This window comes from Pongo pygmaeus, chromosome 15 (assembly GCF_028885625.2).
Source record: "Pongo pygmaeus isolate AG05252 chromosome 15, NHGRI_mPonPyg2-v2.0_pri, whole genome shotgun sequence".
NCBI lineage: Eukaryota > Metazoa > Chordata > Mammalia > Primates > Hominidae > Pongo > Pongo pygmaeus.
In genome coordinates this window covers 51,084,208-51,107,167 of record NC_072388.2, presented here as the reverse complement: position 1 = coordinate 51,107,167, position 22,960 = coordinate 51,084,208, and the positions used below count along the sequence as shown (strand labels likewise).

Below are 22,960 nucleotides of genomic sequence, written 5' to 3'. Positions count from 1 at the left end.
GGTCTTGTCTCTGTGTTGATGGCTGCTAACTGACGGGGTAGTTGCTGAAGTGCTGAAGTTTGGGCTGTGGCAATTTCTTACAATAAGACAACAATGAAGTTTGCAGCATTGATTGACCTTTCTTTTCACAAAAGATTTCTCTGTAGTATATGATGCTGTTTGATAGTATTTTATTCACAGTAGAACTTCTTTCAAAATTGGAATCAATCCTTTGAAACCCTGCTGCTGCTTTATCAACTAAGTTTATGGAATATTCTAAATCCATTGCTGTCATTTCAACAATGTTCATAGCATTTTCACCAGTAGTTTCCAACTCAAGAAACCGCTTTCCTTGCTTGTTCATGAGAAGCATCCGTTCAAGATTCATCATAAGATTGCAGCAATTTAGTTTCACCTTCAGGCACCACTTCTAATTCTAGTTCTCTTGCTATTTATACCCCATCTGCAGCTACTTTCTCCACTGAAGTCTTGAGCCCCACAAAGTGTACAAGGCTTCCTTTTCCTCTGCATCCTTGTCAGCATTTGTTATTGCTTTTGTTTGAGATAAAAGCCATTTTAACTGGGGTGAGGTGATATCTCATTGTAGGTTTGATTTGCTTTTCTCTGATGATCAGAGAAATATCTGTTTTCATAGACCTATTTTCCATTTGAATGTCTTCTTTTCAGTAGTGTCTATTCAGATCTTTTGCCAATTTTTAAATCAGATTATTAGTTGTTTTTTTTTCCCATAGTAGTTTGAGCTCCTTATATTCTCTGGCTATTAATCCCTTGTCAGACAGGTAGTTTGCTAATATTTTATTCCATTCTGTGGGTTATCTCTTTACATTGTTGATTGTTTATTGTTTCCTTTGCTGTGAAGGTTTTTTTTTAACTTGATGTGATCCCATTTGTCCATTTTTGCTTTGGTTGCTTGTGCTTGTGGGGTATTTACAAATCTTTGCCCAGTCCAATGTCCTGGAGAGTTTCTATAATGTTTTTGTCTAATAATTTATTTTAGTAATTTAAGTTCTTACATTGAAGTCTTTAATATCTTTTGAGTTAAGAGTGAGATAAGGTCCAGTTTGTTTATTTTGTATCCTGCAACTTTACTAAATTGGTTGATTAGTTCTAACAGGTGTTTTTGTGGAGTCTTTAGGCGTTTTCTGTATATAAGATCATGCTACCTGCAAACAGGAATAATTTAACTTCCTTTCTGATTTGGACAGAGCCAGAATTTTGAACCACAAGAAAAGAGATCTTGGCCCAGAATCTATTATCCTGGCTTATAACATGCCATAATATCTACTTTTCTGAAAACATAGAAAAATTTATATTTGTAGTATGGATGTATATATTAATTTATATTTGAGTCTTAACCATTTATACATCGTTGTGGCAACAATAGGCCTGTAGCTATAGTTTAAATAAGTAAACATGTAGCAACCTAGATTATTATAGTATATTGAACAAATAGTGTGAAATTTGATGTAACAAAAAATCTCCTAGGTACTATATAAGGATTTTATTAGATACTAGATGATCTATCCTAAAATAATATTTTGATACTGTTCCATGACAGAGTCCTGAAATAAGGTTTGTATGTGTGTGTATATATGTAAATATGTATGTATGTGTGTACGTATGTATATACACATACACTCTGGTATACAAATTCTCATTCAGTGTTATGTCAACCATCAGGTATAGTATCAATCTACCATTATGTATATTTGTATGTATTTCATCAGATACTTTAATTTATTTTAGGGTCAATCATTACACCAAACCCATCCTTCCTAAGTGGTCTGCTTCATTTCTGTCAAGTTAAGCAGTTTTAACAAACATATTATGCTTAAATATGGATGGTATTTTTATTGAAATATAATTAATATACCATAAAATTCACCCTTTTAGAGTATACAATTCAGTACTTTTTCATGAATTCTCAAGATCGTGCAACTACTACCATTGTTGAATTTCAGAACATTTTCATCACCCCAAAAAGAAACCCCATACCCATTAGCAGTCACTCTCAATTTTCTTCTCTATCCACCCTTTGGCACCCACTCATCTATTTTGTGGTTCTATGGATTTGCCTAATCTAGACATTTCATATAAATGGTATCATATAATATGTGGCTTCTTATGTCTGACTTCTTTCACTTATCATAAGGTTTTCAAGGATCAACCATGTTATAGCATGAACCAGTAGTTCATTCCTTTTTATGGATGAATAATATTCCACTGCAAGGATATGTAACATTTTGTTTATTCCTTAGTTGATGGACAGTTGGGTTGCCTTTACTTATGGCGATTATGAATAATGCTGCTATGAGCATACATGTATATGGTTTTGTGCCTGTCTTTATGCTAGTACTGCACTGTCTTGATTATTGTCGCTTTGTAGTAGATTTTAAAATTGGGAAATTTGATTACTCCAACTTCGTTTTTCATTTTCTTTTATTTCGTTATTTTTTTTGAGACAGGGTCTCACTCTGTCACCAAGGCTGGAGTGCAGGGGTGTGATCATCACACACTACAGCCCCGAACTCGTGGGCTCAAGGAACTCTCCTACCTCAGCCTTCCAAGTAGCTAGGACTACATGCATGCACCACCAAGCCTGGCTTCATTTTTTTGTTTTTGTCTTTGTTTTTGTTTTTGTAGAGACAGGGTCTCACTGTGTTGTCCAGGCTGGTCTTGAACTGTTGGCCTCAAGCAACCCTCCCTCCTCAGCCCCCTAAAGTGTTGGCATTAGAGGCATGAGCCACTGCACCTGGCCCTATTCTTTGTTTTCAAGACAATTTTGGCTATTCTGGGTTCCTTTAGATGGTATTTTTGTCTTAATTTTCTGAGGCAATTTATTGGTTTTAATATTTTCCTAGGAAATGGGACAGAATTAATTAAATTCAATATTTTGTTTAAGTGGATCTGGAAGGAGACCTTTCTGTAGTTATCACTCATCTTTGACTACTTCATTCTCACCACATGGTATAGGGATATTTTCAGCTGTAGCTCTTAAACTCCTCAGAAAGTCTGTGTTCACTTAACTGTCTGCGTTGCTATTTTATAGAATCAAATGAGTATTGTCATTTTGTAGCTGCAGTGACACAGAGTTCCCATGGACTGTAACTCAAGATTATGTGTAGCTACGGCTAGAATGTTTCTCAAACAGAATTACTTAAAAAAAAAAAAAAAAAAAGCAGACATGTTCAAAACATAGAAACCTGAGCTCCTGACCTAGCTTCCTTGATTACTATGTGGCTGTAGGCAAGTCATTCTTGGTTTCCTCCTCTACAACTATAAAATGAGTTTAATAGTTTCCACTCTGAATACATCACATAGTTATTAAAAAAATGTATGCAGAGGCACTTTGTAAAGTATAAACTCTAATGTATTATCATCACCTGTGTAAAGATCCTTTCCTGCAAGGAACATCCCTGAGGGCTTTGATTCTTCAGCACAAACCATTACCCAGAGGAAAGAATCAACGTTATACTTCTGAGTTTTCTGAGAGACTGGCGTGTCTTCTATTGCAATTTTGTTAATGTCTTTGCCAGCTCATTCTTTGCGGGTTTCCATCATTTCTGTGCATCACTGCTCCTATTCTTAAATTAATCCTATAGCCTCTGCAGCAGGAAAAAGAAAACTGAACAGTCTCTGTGTATTGGATTCTGCCTTCTATGCTAGCAGGGCCTGCTCTCAGCATCTCTGGTAGATAGATCTTTGCCAACAGTGGTGTTCTGAGATGGGGTTGGGGTCGGATGAGTTGTAGGGACATTCTGGAAATAGCGTAAATCAGTAACATGGTGCCACTGGTGTCTGCCTCACCTTACTTATTGCATATCTTAATTTCTGTGAAACTGTGGCCACTGGCAATTCTTACTTGAGATTTACACTTAACTTTGGCCCAGTTCCCTGATCTTTGTATGCTTTGGTGTTCTCGTCTATAAAATTGTAAAGGTAAAATGAATAATGCATGTGTATAGTAAAGGCTGAATAAATGTTAATTAGTATTATTTATTGTCATTATTGATTTGATAAATAATGTATTTATTACCCATACATTATTACAGTTTTATTTGCAGTTGAAAACATTAAGATCTTTGTAGAGTTCCCTCAGCAAGTAATTAGCAAAATTGGGATGTTTCAGGCATTTTGTCATAGTCTCAGACTGCTAGGCTGCAGTGTTGACCTTAAAAAATAACTATTGTTAAATATAATATTTGCTACATGCTACACTTTAAACTGGACTCTTTGTTGTTGTTGAGACAGTGTCACACTCTCTCATCCAGGTTTGAGTGCAATGGTGTAATCACGGCTCATTGCAGCCTCAACCATCTGGGTTCAAGTGAACCTTCCGCCTCAACCTCCCGAGTAGCTGGAACTACAGGCACGTGCCACCATGCCCAGCTAATTTATTTTTATTTTTTGATTTTTTGTAGAGAAGGGCTACCACTATGTCGCCCAGGCTGGTCTTGAACTTCTGGGGCCAAGCTGTCCTCCCATCTTGGCTTCCCAAAGTGGTGGGATTACACATGTGAGGCACCATTCCCAGCCTAAACTGGACTCTTACAGATACTTTAATATACATTTATCTGCATATTGCAAACTACAAACAGTTATTCTTCTTACCTGTTCATTATGTTCAAGAAAATATGTCATCCGTTTGTCACTTTTGAACCTGCTAACCTGGCAACACCAATTTGAAACATCAGTTTCATGAGTAGCCTAAATTTATTGCCCTGCTGATGTACCAATTACCAGGATTTCATATAGTTGAGTATGAGTGAAGAAATTATATATCAATAAGCAAAGTACAGCTGTACTGCATGTGTACATATACAGATTTTTGTTTGAGCTTTACTCTAGGAAATTGCAATTTATATGTTTTTTCTAAGCTCTTAAAGATACTCAATTTATGAGAGATGCTCAAGTTTGTATCTTTCGAGCATTTATTATTATTTTTTAGCATGTAACAGTGCATAGATTCTTTCATTGGAATTTATTTTTAAAAGGTTTACTTTGTACATTTCCTTATATAGTTTATTTTTTAAAATAGTACCCTAAATGGGCCAACTAAATTCTGAAACTGTTTTGTAAACTGTCTAGTACATGGAAGAAAGTTAGCTAATTTATCTCTATGTTATCAGCCTTAATCAGTTTTCCTCTTTTAATAACCAATATTTTAAAATAATGTTAAGATTCATTGCCATGAAGCTCATCTAAGAGAAATTATTTAATCACTATGTATAGTACAGTTGATTCCACAGCAATTTTTAATTATTTCTTGTCTATAATTATTTTTGTAAAATGAACTTGTTTTCATAAAGTGCGTGGAAAAGATGTTAATCAAAAGCTTCAAGAACAGAAAATGCTTTAAAATGTAAGGAAACACTTGTATAAATAACTATATAATAAATAATTACATATGTTCCAAAATTTTTTTCTTGAATGATTTATAAGAAATAGTTACATTTCTTTGGCAGTAGAGAGGGAAGCAGGCAACTTTTTCATTTAACGTTTTACATATGTGTATGTGATCTTGTTACACATATTTCTGTTTTTCAAAACCTCAACAAAGGTTAATTGGCATTGAGATTATGGACCTTTTCTCCCCTATTCATACTTATCTTTTTTAAAGAAAATAATAGCTTGTAAATGTAATCTAAAAATGAAAATGGCTAGTAGTGACAAATGTATCAAATTTCTTGTTGACAATGACAGTAAAAAAATTCCTAGCTTTGCTTAGATAAGTAAAACAAATAAAAGTTTCACTTCTACAAATATATTTTTCAAAATAAAACATTTTCTAGTGTGTTGATGTGACGATTTATAGCTGTTAATCTTTAACCTTTGATTGTTTCTTCCTTCCAGCAATTTTACCTGCTCAGGAATGGAAACCTCCTCTTCCAGCTTATGATTTTCTAAGTATGATAGATGCCGCAACATCTCAACATGGCACTAGGAAAGTTCCCAAGTGTATGAAAGAAACAGATGTGCAGGAGAATGATAAGGAACAACATGAAGATAGATTGGCAGTCAGAAAAGAACCGATTGAAACTCTGAGAATAAAGCATTGGAATAGAAGTAATTGGTTTAAAGAAGCAGAAAAATCATTTAGGCATGATAAAGAGTTATGATGCTCAAAAGTGAACTAATTTTATAGGGCTGTGGTTTCCAAAAATTTTTTGGTATGATAGACTTAATTTATTTCCTTAAAGAATAATACTAAATCATTTCAAGTTTGCAGACTAGTGCCATCCAATAGAATTATAATATAAGTCACATGTTTTATTGAAAATTTTCTAGTAACTACAGTAAACAAAGTAAAAGTGAGCAGGGCAAAATAATTTTGATATTACTTTTCACCCAGTAGTATACCCAAAATAGCTAAATATAAAAATTATTAATGAGATATTTTACATCCTTTTTCATACCAAGTCTTCAAAATGCAGTACATATTATATACTTACTGCATTTCTTACTTCCGAGTAGCCATATTTCAAGTGTTCATTGCTACATGTGGCCTGTGACTACTGTATTGGACAGTTCGGTACTAGACAAAAACTAGCATAATTAACTTAGTTCTAGCCATGATTTATATTTGGATTAAAATTAAAATATAACTCTAATCACAGTTAACTCCACAGTGCATTCATGCAGCTGGCAGTTATATTTGTTTTGTTGTAGTCATGATATTAAAAGCAGCGTTTGTCAACCTCAGGGGATATTTAGCAATTGTTGGGAGACATTTTTGATGTCATGACTAGGGCAGTTATTGACATTTAGTGAGTAGAGGCCAGGGATGCTGCTAAATAACCTGCATTGGACAGCGCCCCACAACAAAGAATTATCCTGCCCAAAATGTTAGTAGTGCCAAGGCTGAGTAACCTTGTGTTAGAAGTAACCTGTGGCAGACTAGGTTTCCAGAATTTCCTGGTTCTGCTCAAGTATCATGTTTGAAAAAATTTTGGCTATTAAAGATATGTATTAGATGGTCTTATCCTGATTATTACCTGGATACAACTTGATCTTTTCTAATATTTTCAGAAAGTGATGGGATAACCCTAGAAGAGGACTCAGAATGATATTTATATTTTAAGTGAGTCTTAAAACCTCCTCTTATTTCTAAAAGTTATATGGCTAAATTTCAGATTGAACAGGAATTCAGCATTCTGCCATCTCCTCATGGAAAGAGAGGCTCCCTCATCTGAAGCGTCTCTGAAATCTACCCTTGCAAGCTTCAGACAAATCAGTTGGTCTCCCTGAGCCACACGGCCTCATCTGTGAGGGAGGGAAAGATTAGCCAAAGAGTTAATTTTCATTCCAAATCACTTAGCTGTTAGACTGATCTGTTTGTAGCAGTTGTTTGTCTCATTTTTGCTCTGTGCATTTTTTGAGACATTTGTTGAGAATATTCTATTTGGTGCTCTACTGTATTTTTCCTTTTAATATCTACTTGATATCTTGTTCTTTAAATTTTCTTCACGTATGGTTTGCCTGATACAACTGATTTTTATAACTGAAATTTAAGGAATCAAACAGCTAAAACTCAATAAGTGCATATATTTCCTTATAACATAGACCCGTTGCTACTCTCAGCACCCTCTCCTCAATTTTTTTTTCTGTAGCATGTGATGCCTGATTAAACTCATTTTCATTTGCTTTTATTTCTAATATGGGAACAATGAGAGTGAACTCTAAATATAAGTTGTAGTAATAAAACATCATTAGCCTAATTATTAGAAAATGCTAAGTAAGTACCAGCACATAGAAACATGAAATTGCTTAGTCATTGTACCTTTGTCAGCAATTTTGACAGTCATTAATGTTTGTCATAATTTTAAATAAAGTATCTGGGTTTCAGAATACCTTCACAAGCCTTCTTTAGTCTCCTCTGTGCCCTCTCTTGGACCACTCTCCCTCTTATCAGTTGGGTTTCTTTGGTTACAAGCAACAGAAATTCAAGTTTGGCTCACTTAAGCAAATTGAGAATATTGGATAATTCAGAGAAGAAAAAGTAAACTAGGCTTTGAAAGGATAGGAACTAAGTCTGTTCTGTGTAACAGGAACTAACAGCTCAGTGAAGAATCGGTTCCAACCGATTTACTATCTTTTGTGACTCAGGGAGTCCTGGGAAAGTTGGTTAGGGGACCACTAGGCACTTTAATTGACAGTCCTAACAGTACTTTATTTATTTATTTATTTATTTTTTTGAGATGGAGTCTTGCTGGGTCACCCAGGCTGGAGTGCAGTGGCATGCGATCTCGGCTCACTGCAGGCTCTGCCCTCCGGGTTCACGTCATTCTCCTGCCTCAGCCTCCTGAGTAGCTGGGACTACAGGTGCCCGCCACCTCGCCTGGCTAATTTTTTCTATTTTTAGTAGAGATGGGGTTTCACCGTGGTAGCCAGGATGGTCTCGATCTCCTGACCTTGTGATCCGCCCGCCTCGGCCTCCCAAAGTGCTGGGATTACAGGCGTGAGCCACCGCGCCCGGCCCTAACAGTACTTTCAAATGCAGAAGGGGTGAATCTCACAAAAGAAATCCAAATTCTGTTTACCAGAAAAAGAGAATGAATGCAGAGGAGGAAAAACAATGAAGAAATAGAAAACCCATGAATCCTCAAGACACTGCTTGCTGTTCTTCTACCATCCTCTGTATCCTTTTCAGGTCTTTCTGCTACCTCTTACCCATTTTTGAGAGCTCCAAAAGCCCTCTCTCTACCCTGAGTGGTTATAGCTTTCCTGTTTATTCTCCTGGTCCTCTAGTAGGGTTGGTCGCCAGTGCATATTTACATTTTGTATAACATTTCATCTCTCATGAGTCATATTATTTCACCTTGTCCTGCCTCACCTGTGCTAGAATGTAAATATCCTTGATCCATTGTTTCCAGCCCTTGTGATGAAATATTTCACGAGCTGTTTTTCAAATTCCTAGAGTTCCTCACTTATGCCTATGCTTCTTTAAAAAGTAGTTAAAAATGTGTAAGGTGAACAATAAGAGTTTGCAAATCAGTGTCTATTTCAGTAATAAAAAGTAATTGGGTAGATACACCTTAGGATTTTCACTTCCACCTAAGATGTAGAAAACTGCAAGAGAATGTTACTCCTATCCTAACAACAAAAATTTATCAATTTTCTTATATCCTTCAGAGAAAGTAGCCAAAGGAACTGAATTTCAAAGAGTGACAAGTCCCCTTCAAAGAGAAACAAGATATGTGAACTGTTTTGCCTTTATCAGAGAATAGGAGGCTGCCATTAAAGCAAGTGAGAATAAATTATAAAGAATTTAGAAGCACTCCTTGCAAGTTAGTTTGCCTCAGATTCCTGAATTGGAAACAAAGGACTTTATTACACCAGTAGCATTAGTCAGAGTGTCAGCATCCCCACAGTGTTATCAGAAGAGGCCCAGGTGATACCTGCACACAGAGTGGATTGCATAACAGAAGGAACCCTGAGTTTAGGGAGCCCTAATATGTTATAATGGATATTTAGCATGCATGCCCTTTGCTCTGGAGGAATAGATCTTTATTATGCTGGACAGTAATCAAACTTGTCCTTCTAGAGGGAGATACTGTCTAGGGAGATGATATCTCTATCGGTCTTTCCAGGCTGTTCTTTATATAAATATCCTTGAAAAGGTAGTCCAGAAGAAAGGCAGGCAGTACCTTTCCATGCAATCATGCAGAAATGTGAGAGACCCATGGAGAATTGTCTACTGACAGAAATCATTAAATGTTAAGGAATTCTTTAAAGGCCAACTGTGTAATCGATATCAGCTTAAAATAGGTCCCCTGACATGACAGAGGTTTACAATCACTTTCCACAAGCCTCCACTGCATGCTAATGAGAAAGACTGGGGCAAGAGACTGGTGAGAAGAGACCCCTCAGTGACACAGGCATGCATGAAATGATGGGCTGACAGGCGTGAAACACTGCCCACTTCCTCAGACCTTTCTCTTGTACAAAGCAAAGCCACTGGGGGAGAGATGGCAAACGTTCCTGCCCTAATGGCCCAGGCAGAGATCCACTGCTCTTGAAGGACATGTAAAAGCAGAAATCTTTTGCCCTTGAGAAAGGCAGAAAATCTTGTGGGCCCAGGATCCTGTGCCAATACCAAGCAGAGATCCACTCTTACTGGAAGTACAGAAAATCTCTCCTGTTCAAGAATTCCCCAAACTGATAAGTATATAATTCAAATTGCAATAATGCAATGAAGATGTAGAAGGAAGTGATAGAGAATGATTATGATTAGAGGACCACCTACTTAAGTACAGTGGTGAGGTGAGTCCTCCATAATGAGGTGATATTTGAGCTAAGACTTAAAAGGATGAGTTAGCCACCCTAGATGAGAATAAAGAGCATTCTGGATACAGGAATAGCATCTGGAAGACTCCGGAAAGATTTTGGCTTATTTGAAGAATGGAATAGAACCAATATGGCTGGAGTCTAATGGGCAAGGGGGGCAATAAAGAGATAAGGCTGGAGAGCTAGGAAGAGGCAGCATTATGCAGGGTTTTGGAAGACATGGATGGTAAGGAATTTATTTCAAGCACACCAAGAAGCAGGGGAGAAATATGATGGGATGCAAAACCTCAGAAGAATATTCTGGTTGCCACAAGGAGTGGTCATGGAGAGTTGAGGATGGATTTGAGCTGTATTTTGGAGGTTTGACCTATAGACCTTGCTGATGGATTGGATCTAGGTTTTGAGGGAGAAGGAAGAACTACAAATGACTCAAGTTTCTGATATTAGTAACTGAAAGAATGTGGTGCTATTTACTGAAATGAGGAATAGAGAAGCTGGGGTGGTGTTGGGGGTGGACAGAAAATCAAAAGTTTTATTTTGTCTACATTAAGAGTGAAAAACCTATTTGATTTCAAGTTGACAGTTGGATACTTCAGTATGGAGCTCAGTGGAGAGCTTTTCTTCATTGATTCGACAAATATTGTTTATTGTCTGCCAGGCACTGTTTTTGGCAATGAGAATAAAATAGCCCCTTTCTTCATGGAACTTACATTCTAGTGCAGGTGAGATGGAAAACAAGTAAATATACAGTTGATACACAGATGATAATGGCTGTGAAAAAAATAAGACAAAGGAGGGTAGGGAGGGGTATAGGAGATTTTAAAAATAAAGTATGGATAAGGAAAGCCTCACTGATAAGGTAAACTTGAATAAAACCTAAAAAGGAAATAAGGGAGCAAGCTTTCAGGTTATTTGTGATCAACCCTGTTACTTAAAACAATTTAGAATGCTAGATAATTTTTAAAAATTTTTAAAAATCTTTATTCAAAGGATTGAGGGGTTGACTGACAAGAGACCAAAAAACTACTGGGCCAAAATCTAAGTAAAAGCAGGAAACCAGAGAATTAAAGGAAGTACTTCAGGTATTTTTTCCTAAAGCAATTGTCCATGTGAGCTGACTTACTCAGCTCTCATCTTTATATTTTAGTAAGTTATTTTGCTGGGTTTTTTTTCTTTCTTTTTTTTTTTTTTTTTTTTTTGAGATGGAGTTCTGCTCTTTCGCCCAGTCTGGAGTGCAGTGGCACAGTCTTGGCTCACTGCAACCTTCGCCTTCTGTTTTCAAGCAATTCTCCTGCCTCAGCCTCCTGAGTAGCTGGGATTACAGGCACCTGCCACCATGCCCAGCTAATTTTTGTATTTTTAGTAGAGATGGGGTTTCACCATGTTGGTCAGGCTGGTCTTGAATTCCTGACCTCGTGATCCGCCCGCCTCAGCCTCCCAAAGTGCTGGGATTACAGGAGTGAGCCACCACGCCTGGCATTTTGCTCTCTTTTACCAAAAACAAATGCAAAGAAAGAACAACAACAGAAAAATTCTTAAATACATTGATAGGCTGGAGAATTTTAATCTTTTTCACTTATCATTTAAATCCAAGTACATTTTATAACTTCTTTATACTAGCTGTCAACATGTAGGGCAATCTGTCTAAGCAGGGATGAATGACTTAAATAATCCTGGAGAGTTTTCCCTTGAAGCCAAGCATGGGGTTGTTTAAATAAATTTCTTGTTTAAAATGAAAAACCAAAAATAAATATAAAAATAAAAACACGGTCAACTTTCTTTAGCTGCCAAGTATCTCCGTTGGCCTGAAGATGACAAAGGAGGGATTTTGTTGTGTAGAAAGTTCTGATTCCTCCCAGGAGCCCGTGAACCGCTTGTGCCTCAGGTGAGCAAGAATAGTCTCCCCACGCCCAGCTCTGTAAGGTGCCTGTGGTGAGATTTCCAAGTCCACCCTGGGGCCAGAACCGGTCCAGCCTGGCCCAGGAGGTGCGTGGAGTGTGGATGTGGGTGAGTGTCTGTCCCATACCCTGGCAAATGTCCCTAGCCCCAAACTTCAGCTTTGCCATGGGGACCAAAGTTAAAAGTCCAATCAGCATGGAAAGTTGGAACTCCATAGAGCCTGTGAGGTAAAGGTGAACTTAAAGAAATAGAAAAAACCTTCTCCATCTCTGCATAGTCAAATACTACAAAAGATGTTTTGATAGTGAGAAGCAAAAGGAAAAAAAAAAGCCAAACCCTCTCTGAAAACTTGGAACTATATCTAAGTTTTGGATATACGTGGAGCCCTTGAGATTTGCAAACCAAATTGCCATAACCTATGTGGTCCAAAAACCCTCAAGTGATGATTAGTTTAAAATGGTCCCAAACAGGTCCTTGAACTAGAAACTTGGCAAAAACAAACACATTCTCTCTGGGGAAAGCCACCCACCTTCATAGCAGGCCTCCAAGTATTGACCAAGATAACTTTTTCAAGGGCAGTGATTTACACATAGTCAAAATTATGTAAGCACACAAGGAAAAACCAAGCATACTGAGAACTAGCAAGAATTAAAAGCAAAACAAATACTTCAGAAATTAACATTATTAGACATATTAATTGTGCTTACTATGTTTCAAGAAATAAAAGGCAAGCTTAAACATATCTTCAGGAAACAGGCCATCAAAAGACAACAGAACGAATTTAAGAAAGAAAGAAAATTTCTAGAAAAAAAACAAAACAAAAACCATAACTAGGCCGGGAGCAGTGGCTTATGCCTGTAATCTCAGCACTTTGGGAGACTGAGGGGGAAGAATCACAAGGTCAGGAGTAAGAGACCAGCCTGGACAATATGGTGAAACCCCATCTCTACTAAAAACACAAAAAAATTAGCCAGGTGTGGTGGCGCATGCCTGTAATCCCAGCTACTAGGGAGGCTGAGGCAGGAGAGTTGCTTGAACCTGGGAGGTTGAGGTTGCAGTGAGTCAAGATCGCACCACTGTACTCCAGCCTGGGAGACAGAGCAAGACTCCATCTCAAAAAAAAAAAAAAAAAAAAACAACAAAAACCATAACTAAAATATTTAAAGTAGACACAGCTGAAAAGGGAATTGGAAGATCATAAAAAATCACTCAGAATGTAACACAGAGAGACAAAAGATGAAAAATATGAAAAAGAAGCAAAACAAAAGAACAATTAACAGAATTTTCCAGAATGAAGAAAGACACCAATTCACAAATTCAGAAGCTTATAAATTCGATTAAATAAAAACAAATTTACCCTACACACACAGTGAATCTACAGAATACCAAAGGCAAAGAAACCTTAAAATGTGCTAGAAAAAAAAAGACATTGTATTCAAAGTAGTGTCAGACAACAACCGAGTCAGAAGCCAGTAGAATGATATATTCAATAAACAAAGAAAAATAATTGCTAACCTAGAATTTTATATCCAGTGAAAATATTTCTTTAAAAAAGAGTAAGATCAGGACATTTCAGAATAGCAAAAACAGAGTTGCTATCTGCAAAATAAGGAGATTCAGGATATATTTTTCATGTGGAAGGAAAATGACCCCAGATAGAAGGGAAAAGAGGCAAAAGGGAATGAGGAACAAAGTGGTAAGTACATGGGTAAATGTGAATGGGAATTGAGTGCATAAAACAATGTCTTGTGGAGTTTTAAAAAGTGAACACTGAGAGGGTGGAGCCAAGATGGCAGAATAGGAACAGCTCTGGTCTACAGCTCCCAGTGTGAGCAATGCAGAAGACAGGTGATTTCTGCATTTCCATCTGAGGTACTGGGTTCCTCTCACTAGGGAGTGCCAGACAGTGAGTGCAGGACAGTGGGTGCAGCACACCGTGCGCAAGCCGAAGCAGGGCGAGGCATTGCCTCACTCGGGAAGCGCAAGGGGTCAGGGAGTTCCCTTTCCTACTCAAAGAAAGGGGTGACAGATGGCACCTGGAAAATCGGGCCACTCCCACCCTAATACTGTGCTTTTCCAACGGGCTTAAAAAGCAGCAAACCAGGAGATTACATCCCACACCTGGCTCGGAGGGTCCTACACCCACAGAGTCTCGCTGATTGCTAGCACAGTAGTCTGAGATCAAACTGCCAGGTAGCAGTGAGGCTGGGGGAAGGGCGCCTGCCCAGGCTTGATTAGGTAAACAAAGCAGCCAGAAGCTTGAACTGGGTGGAGCCCACCACAGCTCAAGGAGACCTGCCTGCCTCTGTAGGCTCCACCTCTGGGGACAGGGCACAGACAAACAAAAAGACAGCAGTAACCTCTGCAGACTTAATTGTCCCTGTCTGACAGCTTTGAAGAGAGTAGTGGTTCTCCCAGCACACAGCTGGAGATCTGAGAACGGGCAGACGGCCTCCTCTAGTGGGTCCCTGACCCCCGAGGAGACTTACTGGGAGGCGCCCCCCAGTAGGGGCAGACTGACACCTCACGCGGCCGGGTACTCCTCTGAGACAAAACTTCCAGAGGAACAATCAGACAGCAGCATTTGCAGTTCACCAATATCCGCAGTTGTACAGCCACCGCTGTTCTGCAGCCACCACTGCTGATACCCAGGCAAACAGGGTCTGGAGTGGACCTCTAGCAAACTCCAACAGACCTGCAGCTGAGGGTCCTGTCTGTTAGAAGGAAAACCAACAAACAGAAAGGACATCCACACCAAAAACCCATCTGTACGTCACCATCATCAAAGACCAAAAGTAGATAAAACCACAAAGATGGGGAAAAAACAGAGCAGAAAAACTGAAAACTCTAAAAAGCAGAGCGCCTCTCCTCCTCCAAAGGAATGCAGCTCCTCGCCAGCAATGGAACAAAGCTGGACGGAGAATGACTTTGACAAGTTGAGAGAAGAAGGCTTCAGATAATCAAACTACTCCGAGCTACAGGAGGAAATTCAAACCAATGGCAAAGAAGTTAAAAACTTTGAAAAAAAATTAGACGAATAGATAACTAGAATAACCAATGCAGAGAAGTCCTTAAAGGAGCTGATGGAGCTGAAAGCCAAGGCTTGAGAACTACATGAAGAATGCAGAAGCCTCAGGAGCCGATGTGATCAACTGGAGGAAAGGGTATCAGTGATGGAAGACAAAATGAATGAAATGAAGCGAGAAGGGAGATTTAGAGAAAAAAGAATAAAAAGAAATGAGCAAGGCCTCCAGGAAATATGGGACTATGTGAAAAGACCAAATCTACATCTGATTGGTGTACCTGAAAGTGACGGGGAGAATGGAACCAAGTTGGAAAACACTCTGCAGGATATTATCCAGGAGAACTTCCCAATCTAGCAAGGCAGGCCAACATTCAGATTCAGGACATACAGAGAATGCCACAAAGATACTCCTCGAGAAGAGCAACTCCAAGACACATAACTGTCAGATTCACCAAAGTTGAAATGAAGGAAAAAATGTTAAGAGCAGCCAGAGAGAAAGGTTGGGTTTCCCACAAAGGGAAGCCCATCAGACCAACAGTGGATTTCTCAGCAGAAACTTTACAAGCCAGAAGAGAGTGGGGGCCAATATTCAACATTCTTAAAGAAAAGAATTTTCAACCCAGAATTTCATATCCAGCCAAACTAAGCTACATAAGTGAAGGAGACATAAAATACTTTACAGACAAGGAAATGCTGAGAGAATTTGTCACCACCAGGCCTGCCCTAAAAGAGCTCCTGGAGGAAGCACTAACCATGGAAAGGAACAACTTGTACCAGCCTCTGCAAAAACATGCCAAAATGTGAAGACCGTCAAGGCTAGGAAGAAACTGCATCAACTAACAAGCAAAATAACCAGCTAACATCATAATGACAGGATCAAATTCACACATAACATTATTAACTTTAAATGTAAATGGGCTAAATGCTCCAATTAAAAGACACAGACTGGCAAATTGGATAAAGAGTCAAGACCCATCAGTGTGCTGTATTCAGGAAACCCATCTCATGTGCAGAGACACACATAGGCTCAAAATAAAGGGATGGAGGAAGATCTACCAAGCAAATGGAAAACAAAAAAAGGCAGGGGTTGCAATCCTAGTCTCTGATAAAACAGACTTTAAACCAACACAGATCAAAAGAGACAAAGAAGGCCATTATGTAATGGTAAAGGTATCCATTCAAAAAGAAGAGCTAACTATCCTACATATATATGCACCCAATACAGGAGCACCCAGATTCATAAAGCAAGTCCTTAGCGAACCTACAAAGAGACTTAGACTCCCACACAATAATAATGGGAGACTTTAACACCCCACTGTCAACATTAGACAGATCAATGAGACAGAAAGTTAACAAGGATACCCAGGAATTGAACTCAGCTCTGCACCAAGCAGACCTAATAGACATCTACAGAACTCTTCACCCCAAATCAACAGAGTATACATTTTTTTCAGCACCACACCACACCTATTCCAAAATTGACCACATAGTTAGAAGTAAAGCACTCCTCAGCAAATGTAAAAGAACAGAAATTACAACAAACTGTCTCTCAGACCACAGTGCAATCGAACTAGAACTCAGGATTCAGAAGCTCACTCAAAAGCACTCAACTACATGGAAACTGAACAACCTGCTCCTGAATGACTACTGGGTACATAACGAAATGAAGGCAGAAATAAAGATGTTCTTTGAAACCAATGAGAACAAAAACACAACATACCAGAATCTAGGGGACACATTCAAAGCAGTGTGTGGAGGGAAATTTATAGCACTAAATGCCCACAAGAGAAAGCAGCAAAGATCCAAAATTGACACCCTAACATCACAATGAAAAGAACTAGAAAAGCAAGAGCAAACACATTCAAAAGCTAGCAGAAGGCAAAAATAACCAAAATCAGAGCAGAACTGAAAGAAATAGAGACACAAAAAACCCTTCAAAAAATTAATGAATCCAGGAGCTCTTTTTTTGAAAATATCAACAAAATTGATAGACCACTAGCAAGACTAATAAAGAAGAAAAGAGAGAAGAATAAAATAGATGCAATAAAAAATGACAAAGGGAATATCACCACCGATCCCACAGAAATACAAACTACCATCAGAGAATACTACAAACACCTCTACGCAAATAAACTAGAAAATCTAGAAGAAATGGATAAATTCCTCGACACATACACCCTCCCAAGACTAAACCAGGAAGATGTTGAATCTCTGAATAGACCAATAACAGGCTCTGAAATTGTGGCAATAATCAATAGCTTACCAACCAAAAAAAGTCCAGGAGCAGATGGATTCACAGCCGAATTCTACCAGAGGTACAAGGAGGAGCTGGTACCATTCCTTCTGAAACTATTCCAATCAATAGAAAAAGAGGGAATCCTCCCTAACTCATTTTATGAGGCCAGCATCATCCTGATACCAAAGCCTGGCAGAGACACAACAAAAAAAGAGAATTTTACACCAATATCCTTGATGAACATTGATGCAAAAATCCTCGATAAAATACTGGCAAACTGAATCCAGCAGCACATCAAAAAGCTTATCCACCATGATCAAGTGGGCTTCATCCCTGGGATGCAAGGCTGGTTCAACATATGCAAATCAATAAATGTAATCCAGCATATAAACAGAACTAAAGGCAAAAACCACATGATTGTCTCAATAGATGCAGAAAAGGCCTTTGACAGAATTCAACAACCTTCATGCTAAAAACTCTCAATAAATTAGGTATTGATGGGACATATCTCAAAATAATAAGAGCTATCTATTACAAACCCACAGCCAATATCATACTGAATGGGCAAAAACTGGAAGCATTCCCTTTGAAAACTGGCACAGGACAGGGATGCCCTCTCACACCACTCCTATTCAACATAGTGTTGGAAGTTCTGGCCAGGGCAATCAGGCAGGAGAAGGAAATAAAGGGTATTCAATTAGGAAAAGAGGAAGTCAAATTGTCCCTGTTTGCAGATGACATGATTGTATATCTAGAAAACCCCATCATCTCAGCCCAAAATCTCCTTAAGCTGAGAAGCAACTTCAGCAAAGTCTCAGGATACAAAATCAATGTGCAAAAATCACAAGCATTCTTATATACCAATAACAGACAAACAGAGAGCCAAATCATGAGTGAACTCCCATTCACAGTTGCTTCAAAGAGAATAAAATACCTAGGAATCCAACTAACAAGAGATGTGAAGGACCTCTTCAAGGAGAACTACAAACCACTGCTCAATGAAATAAAAGAGGATACAAACAAATGGAAGAACATTCCATGCTCATGGGTAGGAAGAATCAATATCATGAAAATGGCCATACTGCCCAAGGTAATTTATAGATTCAGTGCCATCCCCATCAAGCTACCAATGACTTTCTTCACAGAATTGGAAAAAACTACTTTAAAGTTCATATGGAACCAAAAAAGAGCCCGCGTCGCCATGTCAATCCTAAGCCAAAAGAACAAAGCTGGAGGCATCACGCTACCTGACTTCAAAGTATACTACAAGGCTACAGTAACCAAAACAGCATGATACTGGTACCAAAACAGAGATATAGTTCAATGGAACAGAACAGAGCCCTCAGAAATAATGCCGCATATCTACAACCATCTGATCTTTGACAAACCTGATAAAAACAAGCAATGGGGAAAGGATTCCCTATTTAATAAATGGTGTTGGGAAAACTGGCTAGCCATATGTAGAAAGCTGAAACTGGATCCCTTCCTTACACCTTATACAAAAATTAATTCAAGATGGATTAAAGACTTACATGTTAGACCTGAAACCATAAAAACCCTAGAAGAAAACCTAGGCAATACCATTCAGGACGTAGGCATGGGCAAGGACTTCATGTCTAAAACACCAAAAGCAATGTCAACAAAAGCCAAAATTGACAAATGGGATCTAATTAAACTAAAGAGCTTCTGCACAGCAAAAGAAACTACCATCAGAGTGAACAGGCAACGTACAAAATGGGAGAAAATTTTTGCAACCTACTCATCTGACAAACGGTTAATATCCAGAATCTACAATGAACTCAAACAAATTTACAAGAAAAAAACAACCCCAACAAAAAGTGGGCAAAGGATATGAACAGACACTTCTCAAAAGAAGACATTTATGCAGCCAAAAAACACATGAAAAAATGCTCATCATCACTGGCCATCAAAGAAATGCAAATCAAAACCACAATGAGATACCATCTCACACCAGTTAGAATGGTGATCATGAAAAAGTCAGGAAACAACAGGTGCTGGAGAGGATGTGGAGAAATAGGAACACTTTTACACTATTGGTGGGACTGTAAACTAGTTCAACCATTGTGGAAGACAGTGTGGCGATTCCTCAGGGATCTAGAAGTAGAAATACCATTTGACCCAGCAATCCCATTACTGGCTATATACCCAAAGGAGTATAAATCATGCTGCTATAAAGACAGATGCACACATATGTTTATTGCAGCACTATTCACAATAGCAAAGACTTGGAACCAACCTAAATGTCCAACAACGATAGACTGGATTAAGAAAATGTGGCACATATACACCATAGAATACTATGCAGCCATAAAAAATGATGAGTTCATGTCCTTTGTAGGGACATGGATGAAACTGGAAACCGTCATTCTCAGCAAACTATTGCAAGGACAAAAAACCAAACACCACATGTTCTCACTCATAGATGGGAATTGAACAATGAGAACACATGGACACAGGAAGGGGAACATCACACTCCGGGGACTGTTGTGGGGTGGGGGGAGGGGGGGAGGGATAGCATTAGGAGATATACCTAATGCTAAATGGCGAGTTAATGGGTGCAGCCCACCAACATGGCACATGTATACATACGTAACAAACCTGCACATTGTGCACATGTACCCTAAAACTTTATAATAATAATAAAATTTAAAAAAAAGTGTACAATGAAAATAACATACCATGACAATATGTAAGCAGGAAAAGGAATCAATAGAGTTAATGCATTCTACATTACTTGGGAAAAGGATAGTTACTGATTAATTTTGGGTTTCAATAAGTATGCATTTTGTAATTTCTAGGGTATACATTGAGAATTGAAAATTTTCAAACTATGAGAGGAAAAAAAAAACTGTAGTTACAAGAAATGACCAGCCAAAAGAAGGCAGGAAAAGAAAATAAATGAAACATGGAACAGGTGGGATAAATAGCACAAAATAGGACAGCAATTTAATCTGAAATATCAGTAAATACATGCAAACATACTAAATGCTGCAATTAAAAGATTGTCAGGATTTAAAAAATCAACTACATGAAGTTTATAAGAGATATATATTAAACTTAAGTATACAGGAAGTTTAAAAGTAAAAGGATGGAAAAAATACATACCATGCAAACGAGAGAAAGCTGGTCAGATAGCCTTAATGTCAGAGAATATACATATTAAGTCAAAAGCATTATTAAAAAGATAGATTCTTCATAATGATAATTCAATTAATCAGTAAGTTATAACAGTTATAAATTTGTGATCACCTAATAACATGGTATCAAATTATATGAAGCAAAAAGTAATAGAAGTAGACAAATTCACCATCATATTAGATTTTTAAGTATGAAGTAATTAATAGAGCCAGCAGAAAAAAATAAGAGAAGTTGTCAAAGAGTTAAACAATGTCATAAATAAACTTGACCTAACTTCACCCAGTGATTGCGGAATACACATTCTTTCCAAACACACACAAGGCATTTATAAAAAGGAACATATACTGGGCTATAAAGCAAGTATTGATAACTGTTAAAGGATTAAAATCATGCACAACATGTTCTCTGAACACAGTGCAATTAATCTAGGAATCAATAACAGAATGATGCCTAGAGATATAGAGTTAAGGAGTTGGGTATGCAAGCTTGAGCTTGAGATAAAAATCTAGGCATTATATAACTTATGAATGGAAAAAATTGGAATTCAACCTTAGTCTCCTTCACATCCATTTAGTGGGATAATACCATGTAAAGCCTTTCCTGTCCATAACATCCTTCTGCATTGAAATTTAAAAAAAATATATAAAATACATTAAATAATACTAAAATGGCCTATGACTAGATTACTGAATAATCAGACAATTCAATCATCTCTCCCCTTAGAGTTAATATTCTTAACACTTTATGGTTGTAGGCTATAATTTCACATTCTCTTAAAATAAGCCTTTTTCTTTTACTAAGATTTATTAGTGGAAGCCTATCCAAGATTTAGTTTGGATAACCCAGGGTCAAGTCCTTACATAGGCCTCGAGAGCTATAAAAAAACAGATGCAGAATCTGGAGTCTTGTGAAATATTCCAGACCGGCTTCTTGACTTATAGTGGGCAAAATTGCACGTCAGTATTTTAATCAAATAAAGCACTCATTTCCTCTGACATTAAATGCAGTCTGGATTTTCTGTTTCTCAGGTGGATGTTTTATATAGTTATGAAGGCTATTTTTGAAGAATTAATTTTCCTCACATTTAAACTTGTTTTCTTATTAGAGATACAACCTAACCAGCTACCCAGTTCTTTGTGCCATGAAACTCCTTCAGAATGTCTGGTTTTTTGTACTGAGAGTGACTATTGCATCTAAATCACTTCTCCAAAGTTACCAGGAGAGGACTCTAAGGTCACACCGGCCCCAGATGGTCTTGACAAATGTGAACAGTGAGTAAGTCCCTATTTAAACATTGTAAGAAGGTAGGGTTATTCCTGTTTCTAAAGATACTTAAAGTCTGAGGGAAAAAGCTATTGGAGAATAGTTATCGGGGAATCTGCCCCAATATTCACGTAGGTTCTTTTCTATTTTCCTTAAGCATCGGCCAGCTGTAGAAATAAAGGGACAGAGTACAAAAGAGAGAAATTTTAAAGCTGGGTGTCCAGGGGAGACATCACATGTCAGTAGGTTCCGTGATGCCCCACAAGCCGCAAAAACCAGCAAGTTTTTATTAGGGATTTTCAAAAGGGGAGGGAGTGTGCAAATAGGTGTGGGTCACAGACATCAAGTACTTTACAAGGTGATAGAATATGACAAGGCAAATGGAGGCAGGGCGAGATCACAGGACCACAGGACTGAGGCAAAATTAAAATTGCTAATGAAGTTTAGTTTCGGGCACCATTGTCATTGATACATCTTATCAGGAGACAGGGTTTTGAGATCAACTGGTCTGACCAAAATTTATTAGGTGGGAATTTCCTCTTCCTAATAAGCCTGGGAGCACTATGGGAGACTGGGGTCTATTTCACCCCTGCAGTCTCAACCATAAGAGACGGCCACACCCAGGGGGGCCAGTTCAGAGACCCACCCCCAGGTGCGCATTATCTTTCTCAGGGATGTTCGTTGCTGAGAAAAAGAATTCAGCGATATTTCTCCCATTTGCTTTTGAAAGAAGAGAAATATGGCTCTGTTCCGCCCGGCTCACTGGTGGTCAGAGTTTAAGGTTATCTCTCTTGTTTCCTAAACATTGCTGTTATCCTGTTCTTTTTTCAAGGTGCCCAGATTTCATATTGCTCAAACACACATGCTGTACAGTTTGTGCAGTTAACGCAATTATCATGTGGTCCTGAGGCAACATACATCCTCCTCAGCTGACAGGATTAAGAGATTAAAGTAAAGACAGGCATAGGAAATCACAAGGGTATTGATTGGGGAAGTGATAAGTGTCCATGAAATCGTTACAATTTATGTTTAGAGATTGCAGTAAAGACAGGCATAAGAAATTATAAAAGTATTAATTTGGGGAACTAATA

General features: G+C 38.1%; 1 protein-coding gene across 6 annotated transcripts in view; it reads left to right on the top strand.

Annotated features, from left to right (window-relative positions):
* Positions 1-7,861, top strand: part of TXNDC16 (thioredoxin domain containing 16) — a 120,243-nt gene extending 112,382 nt beyond the window's left edge. For all 6 annotated transcript variants that reach the window (XM_054448657.1, XM_054448655.1, XM_063651593.1 and 3 more), the window contains one exon: positions 5,854-7,861. In XM_054448657.1, the coding sequence (XP_054304632.1) occupies positions 5,854-6,119 (266 nt within the window). In that variant the 3' untranslated portion in view covers positions 6,120-7,861. The remainder of the gene's footprint in view (positions 1-5,853) is intronic.
* The last annotated feature ends 15,099 nt before the right edge of the window (positions 7,862-22,960 follow it).